Source organism: Lithobates pipiens, unplaced genomic scaffold (genome assembly GCF_037356315.1).
Source record: "Lithobates pipiens isolate NorthernLeopardFrog02 unplaced genomic scaffold, aLitPip1_a1.2 Scaffold_17, whole genome shotgun sequence".
Lineage (NCBI taxonomy): Eukaryota > Metazoa > Chordata > Amphibia > Anura > Ranidae > Lithobates > Lithobates pipiens.
The window spans coordinates 8,748,889-8,772,202 of record NW_027507755.1 but is presented as its reverse complement, the minus strand read 5'-3'; the positions used below and the strand labels follow the sequence as shown (position 1 = coordinate 8,772,202).

General features: G+C 42.0%; 1 protein-coding gene across 1 annotated transcript in view; it reads left to right on the top strand.

Annotated features, from left to right (window-relative positions):
* The window catches only part of CEP295 (centrosomal protein 295), a 150,450-nt gene that overhangs the window by 88,490 nt on the left and 38,646 nt on the right, over window positions 1-23,314 (top strand). Inside the window, 6 exon segments of the mRNA XM_077484983.1 lie at window positions 3,617-3,711; window positions 4,108-4,225; window positions 10,300-10,404; window positions 10,407-10,514; window positions 14,583-14,686; window positions 14,770-14,908. Of these exon segments, the coding sequence (XP_077341109.1) occupies window positions 3,617-3,711; window positions 4,108-4,225; window positions 10,300-10,404; window positions 10,407-10,514; window positions 14,583-14,686; window positions 14,770-14,908 (669 nt within the window).

Sequence of the window (23,314 nt, the reverse complement as noted above, 5' to 3'; positions counted from 1 at the left end):
TGCGTATTTTTCTGTATGTGGTGACTGTTGTCTGTTAGTCTTTGTGCTTTGAATGGGACAATGTGTGGTTGTTTTTCTGTATGTTTGAGAGAGTGTGTGGCCTGAGAGTGTTGTGATTCCTGTATGTGTGTTACATCTGAGCGATGATGACTTCTACACTGTCCAGAAATAACCCGTGGTGGCTTCTACACTTGATCTGAGCTCAGATGTGTTGTCCTGTTACTCGTTATGCAGTACTATTGAGGTTTGACTTGTGGATGAAAAGCCATATTGGCTTAATATGTATATTAAAAATTGTATATTGTAAAATCATCAATCCTTCCTCTTATTCCTTTTTTAATGGTTGCGGCAGTGTTTTTTTTTTTTTTGGGGGGGGCAGGGCAGGGCAGGGATAAGTTCTTCAGAACCTGTTACTTGTGCCACCCGTTTGTAGGATGTAACGTGTTCCAGCATCTGAAGTCCCCCCCCCCCCCCCTCTCCTTGTGACAACGGGTGGGGGGATCTTCTCCCCACATTCGCTGCCACAATTTGAAAATAACGTGTTCATGCAGGGCTCTGCCCACACAGGTGCGTCATACAATCAGTTTCAGGTGAATGAATACCTACAAGTACCGTCTGCCATTGTGGCTTATGGTTTGTGCTTTTCAATGAACTGCGAGGGTGCTGGTGAGTGTGCTTTTAGTCCAGGTTTCTACTTTCTAAACATAGGGCCAGTTTATTGTCCTTCAGACATTAGGGGGGCTGGACTGTGGTCCCCCAAGAATAGAAAATGCCCCAGCATCAATGGGAGTTTAAAAAAAAAAAAAAGCACTTCTGGTCGGTAGGAGCTGGAATAGTGCCCCGTCATTGGTATTGGAGGAATAATGCCTCATAATTGGTGTCAATGGGAGGAATATTGCAGCCGGATAAAGCCAAGCAAAGGCCACAGTTTGGAGACCACTTTTGCTCTCAGGTAACTGCCTGCCCTATGAGGTATTGGCAGACAGTTATCCTCAAGGTCTGCAGAAGCCTGAGCTTGCGCCTGTAATCTGCTGATCACGGGTGTTATTCTCTGCAGACTCCTTAGAAAAGAAAATAGTAAATGCACTTTTTTTTTTTTTTTTTGCCTTTGCAGGTAAAAAAAAAACATTTTTTTTCCCAAAAGCGTAACTGTAACTTGGCCTTTAACTCATTTGGTCCCAGGTTCGGGGAAACACCCAAAAACTCCTCTAAAATATCACTGGTTATATTGTTGCGCACGCTGCAGCCAGAATGGGGGATAGGCGCTATGAATAGGGCTACATGGTCAGTCACAACTCCTGAGGAGTACAGAGGCGTGGCCTTTGCTGATATATATATTTTTTTTATTATTAAGGAAGAGGATTTTCATCAGGACATGGCTGATCACCCTTCTTTGCTAGGTGATGCCACAGCCCTGAATAAATTGACAATGCTTCATTAACTTTACTACAGAGGAATCTGCTTTGTCACCCTACTACAGGAAGTCCCGGGCACAGATAGAAAGGGCAAATTATGCAGTTTTGTTTCTGCCAATTTGATGATTAGGTACAGGTGTGTTTTTTTGTTTTGTTTTTTTTGCGTAACTACATTTCTGTGTTGCTACGGATACACAACTATTTAAAATACATACTCGTAGCAATAAACACTTGAGTGATCCGCGCTTGCTAATACAGATATTTGTGCAAAACCAATATTGTAAAAATGAAAAATTGCATAAAATAAAAGGAAAACCTATTAAATTTGTGCTCAGTCTCAAAACGGCCTTCTAACTGTGATGAAAAAGGTTCTTTGCACTCAAATTCTGGTCTGGATAGTGTCTCCAGTGGAGAGTGAGTCCCTCTGTGTAAACCCAAATCACCTCATGTGACATAGATGCAAAATTCCCACTCACCAGATGGTGTTGACCCTAATGTGAGTCGACAAATAGGAGTCAAGAGCTTGTGTGGTCTCTGACCTAGGTGTGTTGTCCACCCGCTCTCTGGTGTAGTCTCCTCAATATCCGATCGTTCCAGTGGTAGGTTATAGTGGAGATAAAGAAAAAAACGGTAAAAATGTAAGGTTTATTGACCTGCCTTATGGGTTTGCATATGCGGCGAGGGCAAGGCCTACGTGCATTCCATTCACTAGTTATGCACCGTGCATCTCCGCTTCATGCATTTCTTCATTATGTGACATTATCAAAAGCTAAAGGTCACGGTGCATCTCGATCTTGTACAGTCCCCTCTTTTTCAAGGGCCCTCTCTTGATGTCCATACATAAACAGTTTATTGTGCAGATTACATAGCAATCCCGGAGTAGTATTGATAATCTCCACAGTGGAGGATAATATCAGTCCACTCAATACATTAAACATTCGGCTGTATCTATTTTATGTGAATTGCTGAATCTCACTGCTTATCCGTCCTGTGGATATTGAACAAAAGGCCACCACCTATTGGTCGTTGCCATCTGGTGAGTGGGAATTTTGCATTTGTCACATGAGGTGATTTGGGCTCACAGAGGGACTGTCTCTTGGCTGGAGACACAAGCATTTAAGTTCTTTTTATCACAGTTTGGCTGTTTTTGGTACTGAGCACTGTTTTATTTTTATTTGTTTTCTTTCTTTCCTTTTTTTTTGTACTTTTTTTTTTCTTATGCAATTTTTCACATTTGAATATATATTTCATAATATTGGTTTTGCACAAATATTTGTATTGAAAAGCGCTAATCACCTATTAAGTGTTTCAAACGCCACACTTTAACCGCTTAAGCCCCGGACCATTTGGCTGGCCAAAGACCAGACCACTTTTGTGATTTGGCACTGCGTCACTTTAACTGAAAATTGCGTGGTCGTGTGACATGGCTCCCAAACAAAATTGACGTCCATATTTTTTTCCACAAATAGAGCTTTCTTTTGGTGGTATTTGATCACCTCTGGGGGTTTTATTTTTTGCGCTATAAACAAAGAGCGACAATTTTGAAAAAAAATAAACTTTATTTTTAACTTTTTGCTATAATGTATATCCCCCCCCCAAAAATATAAATATATATAATATAAACATTTTTTTCCTCAGTTTAGGCCGATATGTATTCTTCTACATATTTTTGGTTAAAAAAATATAGGAATAAGCATATATTGATTGGTTTGTGCAAAAGTTATAGCGTCTACAAAATAGGGGATAGTTTTTGGAATTTTTATTTCTCGTGACTGCGACATTATGGTGGACAATTTTGACATGTTTTTTGGGACCAATGGGATTAATACAGCACAATTTAAATTGCATTGATTACTGTAAAAATGTTACTGGCAGTGAAGGAGTTAACATTAGGGGCAGTGAAGGGGTTAATATGTATCCTAGGGAGTGTTCTAACTGAAGTGGGGATGGGACTGTGCAGGGAAACTAAGGGCTCTTTCACATGGGACGGATCCATGATGATTCACGACTGGACTACGCAAATTCGCTTTACATAGGATTACCACAATATCAACTTGCGCAATTACAACTGATCCAAAGTCATGTCTGTGAATGTCAGAGTTGTGCTATGCCTACAGGAGGGCCGTAGTTTTGGAGATCCCTGCTTTAGTAGGACAGTCTTATGACTGTGTTATTTTGATGTCCTCTCATCTTTCGTTTAGACAACCTGATTAGCCCAGCAGCACCCGGATTCCCTGTTGGTGATGGAACAGAGCCTTTCCGTAACCACTCGTCTACACAATGGGCTGCAACACTTGTAAGTACCATATTAAGTGACATTTCATGATTTTTATTAGTCTGCTGTTATCTGAGATCGTTTTTCTTCAGAAATGGAACGATCAGTGATGAACAATAGCCAAACCAGATCACCGGCTTGGCGGTGATCTATCGGGAACTGAGAAGCCGTGTGTGTTGTATGCATGGTGATTGTTTTGTGGTTTGTAGTGTGTTTGAAGTTGTGTCTCTTTTGTGTCTGCTTCTCTTTTTTTTTTTTTTTTTTTTTCTTTTTTTCTCTCCTAAACCTGAGCTGTGATGATCTCTATACTGTCCAGAAATACTCCATGGTGGTTTCTACACTTGATCTGAGCTCAACACTGCTTGAATCTCATATTTTGTTTTTGGGAACATGGCTATAACTGTTTTATCTGTACAGGGGAATGCAACGCATGGACGGAGCCCAGATGGCATCAGTGACTATTTGTCCACAACCACCATATCAACTGGCAGTTTCCTGACCAGTGAGAAGACGGAAAGCAGTCCTGTGAACTCTGGTTTGTATTGTGTTGTATAGAATAAAAAATAAATGTTGCAAAAAAACAAAGTCCTGTCAAACATCTTTCTGCTGCTTGGGTTTCCATACAACACCCTAATTATTAGTCTTGGTCCATTTCCTTCCAGCAGGAAGGCCTTCCCATCAGCAGTTATAAACTTTCTCTCAGCAGCTTTATCTGTGACTTTTGTATCCTTTGTGATGGAATTGCCACTGACGAATAACAATAGATTTTTAGGGCTTGTTTACACTTGCTTCAAAACATGGCATCAGACGTGCTTTTTTTTAACCACTTAAGGACCTGAAGATTTTCCCCCTTAATGTCTAGGCCTTTTTTTTTTTTTTTTTTGCAAAACGGCACTACGTCACTTTAACTGTCAATTGCGTGGCCGTGCAACGCTGTACTCAAACGTAATTTACATACTTTTTTGCCCCGCAAATAGAGATTTCTTCTTCGTGGTATTTGATCACCTCTGCAGCTTTTGTTTTTTGCGCTATAAGTGAAAAAAGTTGACCATTATGGAGAAGAAAAAAAGAACAAAACCTTTTTTGCTATAATAAATCTAAAAAATAAAAAAAAAAAAAAAAAATTTAAATAACAAATTTCTTCCTCAGTTTAGGCCAATATGTATTCTACATATTTTTAGTAAAAAATTATCCTAATTAGTGTATATTGATTGGTTTGTGCAAAAGTTATCTCGTCTACAAAATAGGGGATATATTTATGGCATTATTATTATATAATTTTTTTTTACCTGTAATTGTCACTGGTGAATAACAATAGAGTTTCTTTTTTTATTTAATTTTTTTGCAGGACTGCAACATTGTGGCAGACCGCACACTTTTAACACTTTTTTGGGACTAGTGATCAGTGCTTTAAAAATGCACTGATTACTGTATAAAATGATATGGACAGGAAAGGAGTGATCAAAGGGTTAAATGTTCCCTAGGGAGGTTTTTCTAACTGTGGGGGGGGGGGGACACTGACAGGGAGTAGAGAGTTCGCTGTTCCTAATCACTTGGAACAGACCATCTAGCTCTACTCCCCTGACAGAATGTGGATCAGTTTGTTTACACTGGCAGATTTCTGTTCTGCCTCTCTGGAGTGATCGTGGGTGACCGGCGGGCCGACATAGAGTCTGCCGAACCTGATGATTGGCTTCCCCACTAATGAATGGCCGCGCACGCCCACAGATCGATGTGTACGCACCCGACGTACAATGACAGCGATTTGCGCAGGAGAGCCAACCTGCCGCAGTACAACTGCGGCGGCTGGTAGTTAAAGCTCTCAAAACGCCTGTCAAAGCTATTATCACTAAATAAAATGGTTTGTTTACAGTCCTGTTCACACCTTGCATTTTACTTTGTTTTGGCTTCACTTAGGAAATGATATCCCATGTCGCTTTAGTGGTGCTTCAAAGCATCTTCAAAGCCTCAGGAACTGACAGACCCATGAATCCTCCAATATTTCCATATTTGTAATCTTTTGTTTGTTGCAATACCTCTCTCTCTCCAATATTTCTTTATTTTTGGACACTCCCACCATATATGGTCCATAGTTCCCACTACTTTACATCTTCTCCAACAATGTGGTGATTTCCCTATTTGATATTTATGCGCTTTATCTGTTGTTATATACTATCTAGTCAGGCATTTGTAATTCATTTCTGTTGTATTTTTATATACTGCATAACTATGTACCATTTTCATAATTTTCCCAAATTGTTCAGTCACCTGTGTTACTTTGGCCCCTTTCACACGGGGCAGATCTGCTCAGCAAATTCCACCAGCTCAGTGGGAGATGGCTCTGTTGATCTCTGCTGAGACAGCAGATGACAGGTCCGTCTCTGCTCACTGAGCGGGGACAGACTTGTCAGAGGCCCGTTGATCTCTATGGGGAGATTGGACAAAAACGTACAGCATGTCCATTTTCATCAGATCTCGCCTGATCCGCCAAGACTGATGGCAAACATATCACCATACGTCTGTCTTGATCAGATGACAGGCTGGTGTCAGCGAACGCATCTCTGCTGACACCCTCCTGCCCATAGGAGTCAATGGATGGCCCACTTGGATCCGCCTAAAAAACAGACAGGTGGATCACAGCGGCTTATCGTGTGAAAGGGGTCTAATTCTTTTTCCATTTTTTTTATGTATGGATTTTTTATTTATTTTTTGGTTCAGTCACTGTCACCAAGTATAGATTCGAGAGATGCAGAGTTTTGTGTTTGTTGTTAGTGTACACATACAAAAAAGGAGTGCAGCGCTAATAAATATAAAACCAAATAACCATTGAGTAGATACCTTAAAATAAATTAATAATATAAATACCTATGAAGTATCAAGAATAAATGGTATATTATAGTAAAGGAAATTCATAAGTGAATAAATAAATTCATACAACTTCCCAGTAGTGGTGAATAAAACTAAGGCAAGCACCCACCGAATTCATAAATAAATTCATACAATTTCCCAGTAGTGGTGAAGGGAGCCTTAGTAAAATAAAACTAAGGCAAGCAACCACCTAAATACAGTGAAAGGATTGCTTACTCTAGTGAAAATAATAAAGATTAAATCAAATATTCATTAAAAGAACAATATTCAATAATAGTGATAATTCAAGTCCATGCAACAAGTGTGGGGGGTAAAAAAAAAGTCCCGTCTCAAATAGATGTGAAGCAGATATTCCTTAATCCCAACCGATGATTCAATCCAGAAAAGATGTAATACACCCAAAGATTAGTAAAGGTACCCTTACCGACTCCAAATGACCACAAAACAATGGTCTCTCCATGTGCAGGGAAACTTCGCAGGTGTCCCCAAATCCTTAAGGTTCCTCTAGGCTGCCCATAAGCTCAATGCGTATAACATAACTGCCGCTCATAAGGAAAAAGCAAAAGTGTCTTCATAGAGTAATCGTTCCAAATACTTTTAATAAAAGTAGGTATTATATTATATATATATTATTACACTTACAAACGCAGGCTTTGAAAATAGCACGTAACATCAGAGATAGAAATCACGGCGTCTCCACTGTCTTCCTGCTGTATTCCTGTAGCCCGACAATTGCGAGTGCAGCGTAATGACGTCAGCGTCACTGGCCCCGCCCTACACGTTTCGTCAGGAAGGGACGTCGTCTGGGGATTGGCCAAGTGAAGCAGTCAGCACACTAGACACTTAAATACCCAGGCAGCGCCATCTTACAAACTGGCCGCCTGGGATATGTAAAGAGGCGCCGCCATTTTAATTACTGCCGCCCCACAAATAGGCGCAACCATTTTAAGAAGTATTGGCACCCCATAAGCGAAAATAGCAACCGCCATCTTAGATACTGGAAATCCTGTAGATACATGGATGGCTGTTAATACAAATATTGGGCAGAACAGGAAACGCAAGGGAAAAGGCAAAGCGCAACAAGGCTTATTAACAAAACCAGTATCCGATTTCTGTCTATTAGGGGGCGCTAAAGTATAAACAGGAGAATTGTGGAAAACCAGAAAAACAGCTAAGAAAGCGCAGTGGACCAACGTTTACGTGAACATATAAAAACAAGAAGGAATTAAAACTAAAAAAATTATTATAAAAATGTAATATAAAAAATGTAATATTAAAAAAAAACACACTATTTATATTAAGAGTTAAATTAATAAAATAATTAATGTTCCATTCAACATTAAGGCCATGAGGAACAAAAGACTGCATCTCAAATATCCATCTAGTCTCAAGTCTAGAGATAGCTCTGACCCTATTAGTACCCCTATTAGTACCCCTCCAATGAGGTTGTAGTTTTTCCAAGGCCATAAACGGAGTCCCCTTCAGTTTTTTGTCATGATACTTGGCATAGTGCCCTGATAAATTATGCTTGCTAAATCCACGTCTAATATTACCTATGTGTTCAGAAAGACGCACATGCGAAGCTCTTTTAGTGCGGCCTATGTACTGTTTTAAGCAAGGGCACTGTATCATATACACAACAAATTGGGACGTGCATGTAATGAAGGACCCTATATCATAAGTCTTATTAGTCTGAGTAGACTGAAAACTCACACCTACGCCCCTTAAAGGAATTAATTCCACAAACCTCACATTTTCTGCAAGGATAAAAACCATTCATTGTCTGGAAAAAAGAAATAGTCTTAGGCTGCTTTCACAGTGGGGCGGTATTCAGGCGTTACAGTGCTAAAAATAGCGCCTGAAAAAAAACGGCCCCTTTCACTCTAGCAGGACAGTGAAAAAAGTCCTGCTAGCTGTATCTTTGGAGTGGTGTATTCACCACTGAAATCAATGGGACAGCGCGACAATACCGCCGGCATAGCGCCGCTGCAGCGGCGCTATGTGGGCGGTTTTAACCCTTTTTCGGCCGCTAGCAGGGGTTAAAACCACCCCGCTAGCGCCTGCAGACCGCCGCTAAAACGACGGTAAAGCGCCGCTAAAAATAGCGGCACTTTACCGCCGACGGCCGCACCGCCCCACTGTGAAAGGGGCCTTAGGGAGGTCAATAACGTTTGGAGCAATCATATGGCGTATGGACGGTGCTCCTTTTGTAGCTAACAATCGGACGGTCAGGTAATACAGCTCCAAGGACTCTATCGTTCTTCAAGAGACTCCAATATTTATTAAAAATCTTTCTGACAGAAAAATGCTGATTAGAGTATTGTGACACGAAGGAGCATGCATATCCTTCATTAACTTGTCTAACTCTTTTAGTGGTATCGGGCATAGCATCCCTATCCATGTTCCCAACTTCCCGCCGGATTGTATGTCGGACTAAGTACGCCAGACAATTCGATCGTGTGTACGCGGCATTAGGGACAGCTCTTAGCCATGAAGCATTATGACAGCGGTATATATGCGTTACGATCGGTCTAAGTAGTGGTAATTAATTTACCATCTACTACCAATATATTCAAGTTCAGGAAATGAATTTCCGTCTGGCCAGCTTCATATTGGAGATTAATGCTTCTATCGTTCGAATTGAGCTTCAAAAAGAGAGCCTCCAGGGAGGGTAAATCACCATCCCATAAAAGAAGCACGTCGTCTATATAGCGTTTCCATATACTCCTTAGAGGGGTTGATATCAATAACCTCACTCTCCCAGCAGGCCATGAACCCGTATGTACACATACGCTCAAAAGCTAATAAGTCCTCTCCAGATATTATTGGTTGTGGTAAAGATGTGACAAAATGCCTCACTGAGAATACCGCCATTCATCTACCATCAGTGTTTATCTTGTGTTTTAGCTCCTGTAATGTGCAAATCTTTCCTTTTTTCGTTGTATCTTTCTACTGTGAATTTTGATCCTTTTTTCCCAACTCCTGCCCACCTCCCCCCAAAAAAAAACTTTCCCTGGTGGGAAAAATGTGTTCCTCTAAGGCCCCTTTCACATGGGGGTGCTTTTCAGGCGCTAGAGTGCTAACAATCTCAAACCTCAAACAGCTGCTGTTGTCTCTCTCCAGTGTGAAAGCCGAGGGCTTTCACACTGGAGCGGTTGCGCTTGCAGGAAGCGGAAAAAATGTCCTGCAAGCTGCATCTTTGGAGCGCTGTAGGAGCGGTGTATTTACCCTTCCCATTGAAAACAATGGGCAGCGCTCCAAACCCGCCTGCAAAGCGCCGCTTTAAAACCGCCAGCGCCTCAGCGTGAATGTAGCCTTAACGATGGTATTGGTGAATTTTTTATTATTTTTTTCCATTTTGCCTGTTTTTTTTCACTGCCAATACAAAATGGAAAACAAAAAGGGGTCCAGTCCACATTTGAATATAGTGTACAGAACTATCAATAACCTTTAAAATGTATATGGGTCATTTTTGAAAAGGCATCCAGACTGAAGTGTGAATATTTTGTGCTTTTACTGCAACTTTTGTGTTATTGCCCACATTCTCAGAGTACATTATATATACTCTACCGTGGCCACTGTAGCACTTTTCTATGGCATATTCGTATCTCCCTTATCACACATGTACTTGTTACAGCTAAAGCTTTATTTCCTACCACCAGTTTAACTTTATTTTTTTTTTATTTTTTTTCATAAACTTTTTTATTCTCGCCAATTGATTATTATTTTATGCTCTTTCAGATGCCCAGTCAGAATTGCAGAGATGTGACTATTCTGTAATTGGGGAACCCAGGGATGGTAGTTCCAGTCCAACAGTAGCCAGAGCTGTGATTCAATCTGATATAAGAGGCGTGATTACCTGACACCAGTGGAGAACAGAAGCCACATCCAGCAGATCATAGACAAATACACTAAAGACCTCCATGTGTCACTTGAGAGGAACTTCAGCTTTCATAGTAAGTAGACACTTTTACATAGTTGGTAAGGCTGAAAAACGACAATATTCCATCCAGTTCAACCTGTGAAGGTATACATGTATCGGTGTCTATAATTTCCCATATCCATGTATGTTGTGTCCTTTTTAGATGTACGTCTAAAGCCCATACACACTATTCCATTTTCTACAGATTTGTCTTCAGATTTACCAAAACCATGTAGAGCAGGGATATGCAATTAGCGGACCTCCAGCTGTTGCAGAACTACAAGTCCCATGAGGCATAGTAATGCCGCGTACACACGAGCAGACTGTATGATGTACTTAGTCTGGCGGAAAAGTACGCCAGACTGTCCGTCTGACTTTCCGAACGGGCTACTTGCCCACACACACCACTTTTTGAGCGGACTAATACGGCGTACTAAGTCCGCCGTACTATCTGCCTACTTTTGAAATGAACTGACTCGCCCACACACGCGGAGGAAAGTCCGCTCATTTCGAGCGCGTCTCAGGTAGGCGGGGCCCGCGAAGGAGACGTCGCTGACCCCACCGCCTGGTATGGACTTAAAGGGGAACCCCAACGCCGAAAAAAATCGGCGTGGGGGTACCCCCCAAGTCCACAACAGACCCTTGTCCGAGCACGCTACCCGGCCAGCCAGGAAAGGGGGGCGAGCGAGCGCCCCCCCCCCCCCCCCCCCCCCTCCTGAGCCGTACCAGGCGCGTGCCCTCAACATGGGGGGTGCCTTGGGGGAAGGGGGGACCGCGCGGCCCCCCCACCCCAAAGCACCTTGTCCCCATGTGATGAGGACAAGGGCCTCTTCCCGACAACCCTGGCTGTTGGTTGTCGGGGTCTGCGGGCGTGGGGCTTATCGGAATCCGGGAGCCCCCTTTAATAAGGGGGCCCCCGGATACCGGCCCCCACCCTATGTGAAATGAGTATGGGGTACAATGTACCCCTACCCATTCACCTGTAAAATAAAAGTACAAAAAAAACACACAACACACGAGATAAAATACTTTATTGCACAGCTCCGGGGGTCTTCCGTCTTCGGGGGTCTTCTCGCCGGACTCCTCCGCTATCTTCTTGTATCTTAGCTAGGCGGAGGAGTCCGGCTTTCTTCCTCGCCGCCGGCCTCTTCTCCCGACTTCAGGGGTCTTGTCCCCCTCTTCGGTTCTTCTGCCGGGCCACCGCGCCTTCTTTAAAGCTCTTTTACAGGCGGTGGCCCGGTCTTCTGTCGCCGCCGCCTTCAGTTCTCCTCTCTCCTCCTCCTCTCCTCCTCCATCCTCCTCCTCCTCCTCCTCCTCCTCTCCTCCTCCTCCTCCTCCTCCTCCTCCTCCTCCTCCTCCTCCTCCCCTCCCCCCCCCCTCGACGCTCTCTCCGGCCACAATGCCAGGGCCGCGCTGCCCGGCCACAATGCCAGGGCCGCGCTGCCCGGCCACTTATATAGGGACAAGGGGCGGTGTCACATGGCTTTATGTCGCATGGGTTGGTGACCCTGCCCCCTTACGATGTCATAGTCCCCATGTGACATAAAGCCATGTGACCCGCCCCTTGTCCCTATTATAAGTGGTCGCGCGGCCCTGGCATTGTGGCCGGAGAGATCGTCGAGTCAACATCTCCTGGAGAAGAAGAAGGCGGCGGCGGCAGAAGAACCGAAGAGGGGGACAAGACCCCCGAAGTCGGGAGAAGAGGCCGGCGGCGAGGAAGAAAGCCGGACTCCTCCGCTAGCAAAAGAGCTACAAGAAGATAGCGGAGGAGTCCGGCGAGAAGACCCCCGAAGCTGTGCAATAAAGTATTTTATCTCGTGTGTTGTGTTTTTTTTTTGTACTTTTATTTTACAGGTGAATGGGTAGGGGTACATTGTACCCCATACTCATTCACATAGGGTGGGGGGCCGGTATCCGGGGGCCCCCTTATTAAAGGGGGCTCCCGGATTCCGATAAGCCCCCCGCCCGCAGACCCCGACAACCAACGGCCAGGGTTGTCGGGAAGAGGCCCTTGTCCTCATCAACATGGGGACAAGGTGCTTTGGGGTGGGGGGGCCGCGCGGCACCCCCCCATGTTGAGGGCACGCGGCCTGGTACCGCTCAGGAGGGGGGCGCTCGCTCGCCCCCCTTCCTGGCCGGCCGGGTAGCGTGCTCGGACAAGGGTCTGTTGTGGACTTGGGGGGGGACCCCCACGCCGATTTTTTTTTTTCGGCGTTGGGGTTCCCCTTTAAGTCCATACCAGGCGGCGGGGCCAGCGACGCCTCCTTCGCGGGCTCCGACTACCTGGTACCCGCTCGAAATGAGCGGACTCTTCTCCGGGCGTTAAAAGTCCGCTCATGTCAAAAGTACGGCGGACTGGCATACACACGGGCGGATTGTCCGCCGAAATGCGAGTACAACGGACAGAATTTCTAAAAAAACTAAATTCTTAGTACGCCTGACTGCACGCTGAAAAAGTCCGCTGAAGCCCACACACGAGCGGACTGTCCGCTGAAATGTGTTTCGGCGGACTAAGTAGGCCATACAGTCCGCCCGTGTGTACGCGGCATAAGACTCTGACAGCCACAAGCATGACACCCATAGGCAGAGGCATGATGGGAATTGTAGTTTTGCAACAGCTGGAGGCCCGCTAATTGCATATCTCTGTTGTAGAGTAAGGGCTTGCCTGATTACATATAAATTGAAACTTAAGGTTTGACCTCATATTATATGGTTTCGGTAAATCTGCAGAAAATCTAATAGTGTGTATGGGGCTTTAGAGTCTTTTAAAAATATCCATACTCCCCACAGTCACCACCATTTGAGGGAGTTCCACATCCTTACTGCCCTAACAGTGAAGAACCCCCTACGCAGATAAAGGTTAAACCACTTCCCCTCCAGTCTCATTGTGTGCCCTTATACACCCCCTAGGACTGAATAGTGCAATGCCTATGCTGAGATCCCCATTGACTATTTGTAGATCTCTATCAGGTCTCATCTTCCTCGTAAATTGTGGTCCTCCAGTCCCCTTATTAGTTGTGTTGTCCTTCTTTGGACACTCTCCACTTTCAGCACATCCCTTTGGAAGACTGGTGACCAGAATTGGCCGGAAAACTCCAGATGAGGCCTAACCAGAGTTTTATAAATTGGCAGAATTATAGTTTTGTCCCTGGAGTATATCCCTTTTTTTATGCATGCCAACATTCTGCACTGCATGCTGTTGCTCAATCTGTCATCTATTAGCACCCCTAGATCCTTCTCCATCCTGTAGTCTCCCATCGGGAGTGAATATTTAGCATTTGTCTTCTGCCCCCAAGTGCATTACCTTAAATTTCTCCACATTAAACCTTGTTTGCCATTTGTCTACCCACTCCGATTTTGTTCAGGTCCTTCTTTTATGCAGTCGAATGTATATGAATCCGCATGCAAGCTACATGCCAAAAAAATTATTTGAAAGCAGTATGGTTTTGTATAGAGTAGGCAATGAGTTAAAACCCCTGCTTTTATTTATTTTTTCTAATCTGTGGGAGATTAAGATTCACTACCTGTTCCAGAAACACAACAGAAAGTTAGAAACGCTCTCCTCAAAGTAAATATATCCGCTGTATTGTTCTTTTTTAAAATTTTGAAGAATTTGTTTTCTGCTCACTTTCTTTTGCAGAGATGGTGTACACCAGGACAAATAGGGCAAATTACCCCCCCCCCCCCCCCCCCCCCCCCCCCGGGGGAACACAGCCAGCGTTAAAAATGCAGAGGCTCTAAGCCTAACCACTCTCTAAACCTAGCAAAGAGCGGCGGCAGAAATGCAGTTTCCTATTAAACAAGTTTCTGTTAAGGTGTTATTCCACCTTTTCCATATTTTTGACATGTTGAGATTTATAAGACATATCGGTGAGATCCATCTTTGTTTGTCAGCCAGTACAGTTTATTGGAATCTATGTGAATAGTGAAATGTTTTAACCATAGCTCTGTTTTTCTTTCCTTATTTCCCTTCAGCTGATGATAAAACCTTATAGCCACAGCAAAGTGTTGATTGGGTTTCTTCATATTTCTGTCAGTGGTGCCGTTCCCTATTTTATAAACTGTATTCAATGTTTTGTTTTTTGACATTAATTTGTTGCAGCTCCTGAGGCTGTTGTGGACACTTCACCTTTCTACCCCTTGGATCCAAAACCAGATTTTGATGTGTCCACTCCTTCATATGTACACTCCTACCCCTCCAACCAGGTAGGACTTTCCAAAGCACTCCGAATATACCGCAGCCAACTATTAACTTTGTCTTCATAAATTGAATGGAATGTTGTTCTTAGGGTTCCCATGATGCCAGCAGCCAAGAACATTTGTTACAGAGGAATCGTCTGTCCTCTCTACACAACAGTTCTGATTTGAGGTCCTCTGAGAACATGAGTTTGTCCAGAAGTTTGTCTAGGTGTTTGGCTGAAGCTGAAGGTGAGTCATTCAAGCGGTCCTTCCATCTCTCCTTATATAAAAATTCCACAATTGGTAAGGTAGCTTCTTTAACCAAATACATCCAAGTTTAGTTCATGCCTGATTGGTTTCTCAGTTACCATGCGCTAATTCTTCTCTTATCCTCTTCGTATAAACCTCTCCACCACAGCACACGTCATTGGTGACAGGCTTCTTTTGCTTTCTCTCTGAACTCGCTAGAAAATGTCTGACTCTCCTGTAGAGTCAGTTCTCTAGCATATAGTTGCCTCTTCCTTGTGCCTCATAGCCCTCTACTCTTCTGGCTGTGTGTTAATTAACCGCTTGACCACCAGAAGATTTATCCCACTTCCTGTCCAGGCCATTTTTTGCGATGCAGCACTGCGTTACTTTAACTGACAATTGCACAATCATATAACTCTGTACCCAAATAAAATGTGTAATTTTCATCACAAATAGAGCTTTTTTTTTGGAAGTATTTGATCACCATAATATTTGAACACAGGCAATTTTGAAAAAAAATTTTTACTTTCTGCTATAGAACATATTTAATTTAAACTTAATGTATTTTCTTCATACATTTAGGCCAAAATGTATTCTGCTACATATTTTTGGTAAAAACATTCCCAATAAGCGTAAATTGTTTGGTTTGTGCCAAACTTATAGCATCTACAAACTATGGGATAGTTTATTTTTTTATATTCTTTTTTTTTTTTTTCAATTCTATTTTTATTTTCAATTATTATAAAGCATTACACAAAGTTAAACAGTTTCAAACATATATATTACTTGCATACATAATAATCACATTTATTATTTCATTTCCTCTTCCCAAAAAAAAAAAAAAAAAAAAAAAACAGAAAGGAGGAAAGGAAAGGGGGGAAAATGTACATCTAACCTCTCCCCCTCCCCCACTTCTCTCTCCCTCTCTCCTCCGCGGATACCTCCCTCCCATTTCCTCCCTCCTAATTCCTTAATTTTTACCAATTTCCTATGCTGTCTCCAGGGAGTAAGGCACCTTACATATGTGTCTAATTCTTGTGCTAAAAGTATCTCCATTCTCTCTGTTATCCATTTCTAGAGTCCATTCATTTATCCTAGGAGACTGGGTTGAACGCCAGTGCCGCGGTATCACAGTTCTTGCCGCAGTCAACCAGTGTCCTAAAAGATTACTTTTAACATTTTTATATGTTCTTGGTAACATAGAGAGAAGGGTGATTTGTGGTGTATTTGGGATTACCTCCCCAGTGATTGTTGTATATAATTGCATAAGTTTTTCCCAAAATCTAAAAATTAGGGGGCATTCCCACCAAATGTGGAGCAATGTGCCCTTGTCTCTATGGCACCGCCAACATATATCTGATTTTTTTGGGTATATACGGTGGAGTGTCACTGGGCTCCAGTACCATCTTGAGAGCAATTTGTAATTCGTCTCTTGTGCTTTAATCAACGGTGATAAACAATGAGAGAAATTAAATGCCTTCTCCCATTCCCCTACCTCAATTTGAGCGTTGATCTCATTAACCCATTTATTTATATATTCTGGGGGCTCCGGGTGATTTTTAATAATAAACATCTTATACAGTACTGATATAACATGATTTGGTTTTTGATCTTGTGGCAGGAGAGTTTCAAGTTGTGTTAAATCTCTACCCAGAGACTTACTTGAATGAATTGTACACCAAAATGACCAACTGCCAAAACTCCAACATTTGCATAAGTGATAGTCGCTGTGTAGGGAATAGATTTAATAAAGACGGAATTGTCCCCTGGCATAAAATATTACTCAGTCTATAATGGGATTCCCGATTCCATATAAGAAAACTTGTCCTATTTAATGCCGGTGGAATAAAGGATTGCCAAATAAGGGTGTCATAGGTCCTTCATAGGAGGAAAGTTCCAATTTTATAGCTGTTTTACCCCATATATTCAACACATGAGATGTGAGGGAAGGCATAGATTCTAACCACTCTCGATTTAAATTACTACCAAACAAGTCAACACCTTTAAATCCAATTGATTCAACCTTGCTCTATTTTTACCCATTGTTTGGTTTCCGAACAATAAAACCAGTCCACTAGTCTAGTCAAAACAGCCGAGACATAGTAATAATATAAATCAGATGCACCCGCACCTCCTTTCGTTTTTGGTAATGATAATAATTTCTTTTGTAGTCTTGGTTTTTTATGTCCCCAAATAAATTTTGTAAAGGCCGATTGTAAAGTGGAGAAAAATGATCTAGGGACACCAATTGGGATAGTTTGAAAAAAATACAAAAACCGCGGTATTATATCCATTTTCAATATATTAATCCTCCCAAACCATGAGTATTGCTTATCATATTTTTTTAGATCTTGTAGGGTACGTTGCAGAAGAGGAACATAGTTCATTGAGAATAAATGATTTAGATTCGGGTGATTTTAACACCTAAATATTTTACAGCTGCAGAGCAAATCCTAAACTTAAAATTAGCTCTCAACAATGCAACCTGTTCGGGTACGAGCGACACATTAAGGATTTCTGATTTTGATCCATTTACTTTAAAATTGCTCACTTTCCCAAACCACTGGAATTCAGATAACACAGAGGGAATTGCAATGTGTGGATTAGTGATATAAAGTAATAGATCATCAGCAAACAAAGCCATTTTTATTTCCCTCTGTTTTATCTGTACACCAGAAATGGAAGAGTTCCGTCTAATAGCTGTCGCTAAATATTCCATTACTATAACATAAAGTAAAGGGGATAACGGGCATCCCTGACGGGTACCATTTTGTATATTAAAACTTGTTGTCAATGAACCATTAAGTTTTATTCTGGCTACCGGTTTAGTATATAATGCCATGATCTTATGGATTATATTTGACCCCAATCCTATTTGCATTAAAGAATGTTTAAGGAAGGGCCATCCCACCCGATCAAATGCCTTTTCTGGATCAACTGCAAGAAGGCATACTGGAATCTTAGCCCTTTGTGCATAATTCATCAACAAAAAAGTTTTAATCGTGTTATCGCGTGCCCCTCTATTTTGAACGAATCCCACCTGGTCCGTATGTATTATGCTTGAAAGAAGTGGTTGAAGACGGAGTGCAATCAGTTTAGCATATATCTTTAAATCTATCCCAATCAACGATATAGGTCGATAACTAGAGCAAAGTGTTAAATCCTTTTCTGGTTTGGGAATTAAAGTGATATGAGATTCCAAAGTCTGTGTTGGAAATTGGTTCGAAAAAGAGATAGAATTAAACACTTGAAGCATAAACGGGGCTATATGTTCTTTAAACGTCTTATAAAATTTTGATGTAAACCCGTCAGGACCTGGACTCTTATTTGTTCGAGTATTGGCAATTACTTCTAGTAGTTCTTCAAGCGAAAATGGAGAGTCCAAAGATTCCCCAGTAACACTATCTATTGTCGGAATAGCATTTTCCCGTACATATTCCCCAATAATATTGTCTCCAACTCCCTCATCCTCCAATAATGTTGATGGAGTCAAATTATAGAGGGCTGAGAAGTATTCCCTAAAAGTTTGTTGAAGCTCACGTGGATCAGATGTCAATTCTCCTGATGATTTTTTTATACTTGGTATAAAAGTCTGTAATTGACGTGGATGTAACATATCAGCCAACATTTTCCCACACTTATTCTCAAATCTATATCTTCCCACTGCACGTCTTTGTCGGTATGAGCTCTGAGATGATTTGAATAACTGTAGTAAAGATATCCTTGTAGAGAAAATATTGGCTGATATATTCGGGGAACAATGGGCTTTATGTCGAGTTTCCAAAGAATGAAGTTTTAATAACGTATTTTCGATAATTTTTGATTTTTCTTTTTTAAGACGAGAACCATGTTGAATAAACACCCCTCGTATTACTGCCTTTAAGGCCTCCCATTTCAAGGGTAAAGCAGTTTCATCCTGTTCATGGTCGGAGATAAAATTATCAATCGCCTCTGCAATTGCTTTATGACAAATTTGATCTTGCATAAGTGTGTCATTCAAACGCCACGACCAATTGGTACCCTGAATCTGAGGAGGTGCTATTGTTAAGAATACTGGTGAATGGTCGGACCAAATTAATGATCCGATTTCTATAGAAGGGTTCCATTCCAATAACTTAGGACCAGTTAAAAAAAAATCTATTCTGCTATATGTTTTATGTGCTAAAGAAAAGTATGTATAGTTACGATCTTTAGGGTTTAAGGTCCGCCAGAGATCCATCAACCTATGTTCAAAAAGTTTGTTTTTGAGTGCCCTCAAACGAGAATATGAAATATTTGATCGTTGAGCTGACGTATCTAGTGAAGGGTCCAAAACTAAGTTAAAATCTCCTCCCACGATAACCGTACCTTCTGCAAAATCCGCTAAGAGGCCAAGATAACTCACGATAGTCTTAGTTTGATCATAATTTGGAATATAAAAGTTTGCAATTGTGAAGATTTTATCCCACAATCTGATTTTAAGAAACCGATATCTTCCATTTAAATCGGCTCTATATTCCAAATTCTGAACTGGTAAGCGCTTGTGAAAAGCAATAGAGACCCCTCTTGATTTTGAACTCGACATAGTACTATGGAACCATTGCGAATAGTGTTTACGAGAACACACTGGAATATTATCACTTCGAAAGTGGGTCTCTTGAAAGAGTATAATATGTACCTTAGCTTTATGTAGACTATATAAAAATCTGGCCTCTTTTTGATTTATTATTAAGACCTTTAGTATTGTAGGTACATAATTTCAGTGACGCTGGCGAGGAGAAAATCGCTGCCATATCAAATTATGAGGGAACTGAAGAAAACGGAAGAGAGTGAAAAGGGAAAAAAAGGAGAGAAAAAAAAAAAAAACACCCCCGGCACAACAATTACAGAGTTGTGCTCTCTAAAATTGGAGAAGCTCCTTCTCCCCGATCCCCAAGTTACCCAGGGAAACGTTAACTAATTAACCCAAAAAAAAAAAGCGAAACCCCCACCCAATATGGAATCTATCCCAAAAAAACACCAAACCCTACCCGAGGGACGGTGATTCCTATAAGGGGAAAGAGTTAAAGAGCACTTGGGGAGGCTCTATGCAGTGACAGTGGGCATCCATAAACAAACATAATAATAATAATCCGAGAAAAGAGATAATTCTTAGTTCATTATTAAATTAAATGACTACTACTCCAATTACACTTGAAATCGCCAGCTGTTTTACTCTGCCTGATTAAATTTTGGATTTTCTGATTGATTATTTCTATTGTCCTCCCGATGTTCCGATCTTCTAAACTGTGTATAAGTCTTGGGCCAAGTTATTAATGGAAGATCGTGCAAACCTAGGGCAGATTGTATAGCGGGAATATCAGAGGGATCACGTAAATTTAGCCACCTGCCATCTTTCTTAATTTGTAGCTGAAAAGGGAAATTCCACCTATATACAATGTTACGATCTTGCAGCCTTTTTAATAAAGGCCTTAACGCCTTCCTCTTCTCCAGAGTAAATTGACATAGATCTTGTAACAATTGTATATTTGCTCCATTAACATTAATTCGTCCCCTCTCTCTTGCCCTTCTCATAATCTCCTCCTTATCCTTATAGAAATGTACTCGACATATTATGTCTCTTGGTTTATCTGGATCTAATTTACGTGGTCCCACTGTCCGATGTACTCTATCAAGTTCCAAATTTGATTCCTCAGGTTTCCCCAACAGTGAGGTAAAAATTTGGTTAACTGTTATAACAAGCTCTTCATTTCTAACTGATTCTGGCAATCCCCTGATCCTAATATTATTTCTTCTATTATGGTTGTCTTGGTCCTCCCATAATTGAAATAGTGTATGAATATGAGACTCTTGGGCATCTATACGCTGTTCCTGAGATTGTACACGATCCCCCAATATGTCTACAGAGCATTCAACTTCTGATATTTTCTTCCCAGTTGCCTGTAGTTTATGTACAGATTGGATCTCCTTGTGAAAACCATGTTCTAGACGCTGAATAAAAGCTTCATGGCGAGTGTGCAGTGCTCTTAAATAAGTCTGTACATCCCCTACTTCTGGTCCCAACTCTTCACCCATTGTGTCGCCTTTTGGATTCCCATCTATATTCTCGCTATCCATTATATTCACTGGATTATATCCCCCTAACAGGGGGGATGGTGTTGAGTATTGAGGGCCATCCTCGAGTCCTCCCACATTCATATGCATGTCTAGTGCACCTATATCTGAGGTATTAGGCACTTTGTTAATATCTACGGATTCTACAAATTCAATCGGTTCTTGTGACTCCAAAGCCGATTCCCACATGTTTTTTATGGCATCTGCACTGTCCATTTTTGCTTTCTGTACGTCTTTTACTGCCCCAATGCCTAAAGAGCCCAACGGCCTTACAGATGACACTGATGGTTTTATTATTGATACTACTGGTGTTAATATAGTTTTTTTCTGCTTGTAATGATTGTATATGTGTATCCTGCATAACAGAAGCTAACATTCCCCTGTTGCTATCTATTGTTGTCTTCGATGTACGTGATAGTGTCCGGCCGCCTACCGGAAAAAACTCTGCTATCCCTTGTTGAGCGTTAGAGGAGACTATTAATGGACGATTAGGTGTATTGCTTAATGTACCCTTGTTGCACAACACCGGGCTCGCCGGTTTACATATTGTACTATACTCTCCTCTCCTCTTCCTCCGTCCCATGGGTATTCCCAGTGGTCACTGCTTTAGAGTCCTATTAAAAGACAGCTTATCCGCGCAATCTACCTTCTAGTATAACCAGTGTTATCAAGTGCAATCCTCCCAATGATAATAACTTATCACTTCTATTGTCAAAACAGGAATATCAATAGTTTCGGCATTAACCGCTGAATCTGTTATTCTCACTATGTGGAATAGCAAAAATATCAACAGTTTCAGCGATATCAGCAGTTTAGCACTAACAAAAAATTAGTAGTATATGAATTTCGGCAATATCAACAACCTGTCAATATCAACAATATCAATAATTTAGCAGCATAAATTGTTTTTTATCCATAGCACTTCAGTAGCATCACTAATTAAACAGCGTCAGCGGTTAGCAGCGACAACAATTTAGCATCATCAACGATTTAACGATAACCACTAGTGCTATCAGTAGTTTAACAGTATCAATAGTTTAGCGATATCACCAATTGAGCAAAAACAGCAGTTGAACGGTATCGACAGTTTGAGCAATGTCAGCAGTTGAGTGGTGTCAACGATTAAACGATGTCTGCCGTTAAACAATTTCAGCATTTGAGCAGCGTCGGCAGTTTGAGCAACGTCAGCAGTTGAACAAGGTTGGGCAGTGTCAGCGGTTGGGCAGTGTCAGCGGTTGGGCAGTGTCAGCGGTCAAAACACCACCAGCAGTTTAACAATGTCAGCAGTCAAAACACCACCAGCAGTTTAACAATGTCAGCAGTCAAAACACCACCAGCAGTTTAACAATATCAGTGGTTGAACACGGTCATCAGTTGGGCACGGTCATCAGTTGGGCACGGTCATCAGTTGGGCACGGTCATCAGTTGGGCGCGATGTCATCAGTTGGGCGCGATGTCATCAGTTGGGCGCGATGTCATCAGTTGGGCGCGATGTCAGCAGTTGGGCGCGATGTCAGCAGTTGGGCGCGATGTCAGCAGTTGGGCGCGATGTCAGCAGTTGGGCGATGTCTAAAGTTAAACGTTTTCAGCAGTTGAACGATGTCTGTAATTGAGCGATTTCAGCAATTGAGCAGTGTCTGCGTTTGTGCCATATCAACAGTTGAACCATATCAATGAGTTAAGCCGCGTCAGCAGTTGGGCCAGGTCAGCAGCTGAGTAATGACAATAATTAAGCAATATCAAGATCCAATAGCACTACCAGCCCTGCAACACTGATTTTTTTATTTTCTATATCTTTTTTTTTTACTAGTAATGGTGGCGACCAGTGACTTATAGCAGGGCTGCGATATTGCAGCATACATTCTGGCACTTTTGACCCTTTTTGGGGACCAGTGACACTAATACAATGTTCAGTGCTAAAAATACACTGTCACTGTACTAATGACACTGGCTGGAAAGGGGTTAACATTAGGTGCAATCAAAGCGTTATCTGTGTGCTTAGCCAGTGTTTTACTACACTGTGAGGTGCTTTTACTAGGGGAAGAGATGGAATTTATTTCCTGCTTTGCAGAGACGCAAATTAAATTCCATTCCTTCCCTCCTCTCAGAACAGCGAAGTGCCAAGATACATAGGCTGATTGGTGTTCTGGCTAACTATCGGCGGGTTCCAGAGGACATCGGGTACACCGCACTCACTGATCAGCTTCCGCTATGTGTGATGGCAGTGGAAGCGAGCTGCCAATGTGCGCCCACTACCCAGAAGTATCCGATAATGTATATAGACGTGATCTGGCGCATGCACAGGTGCCGCCC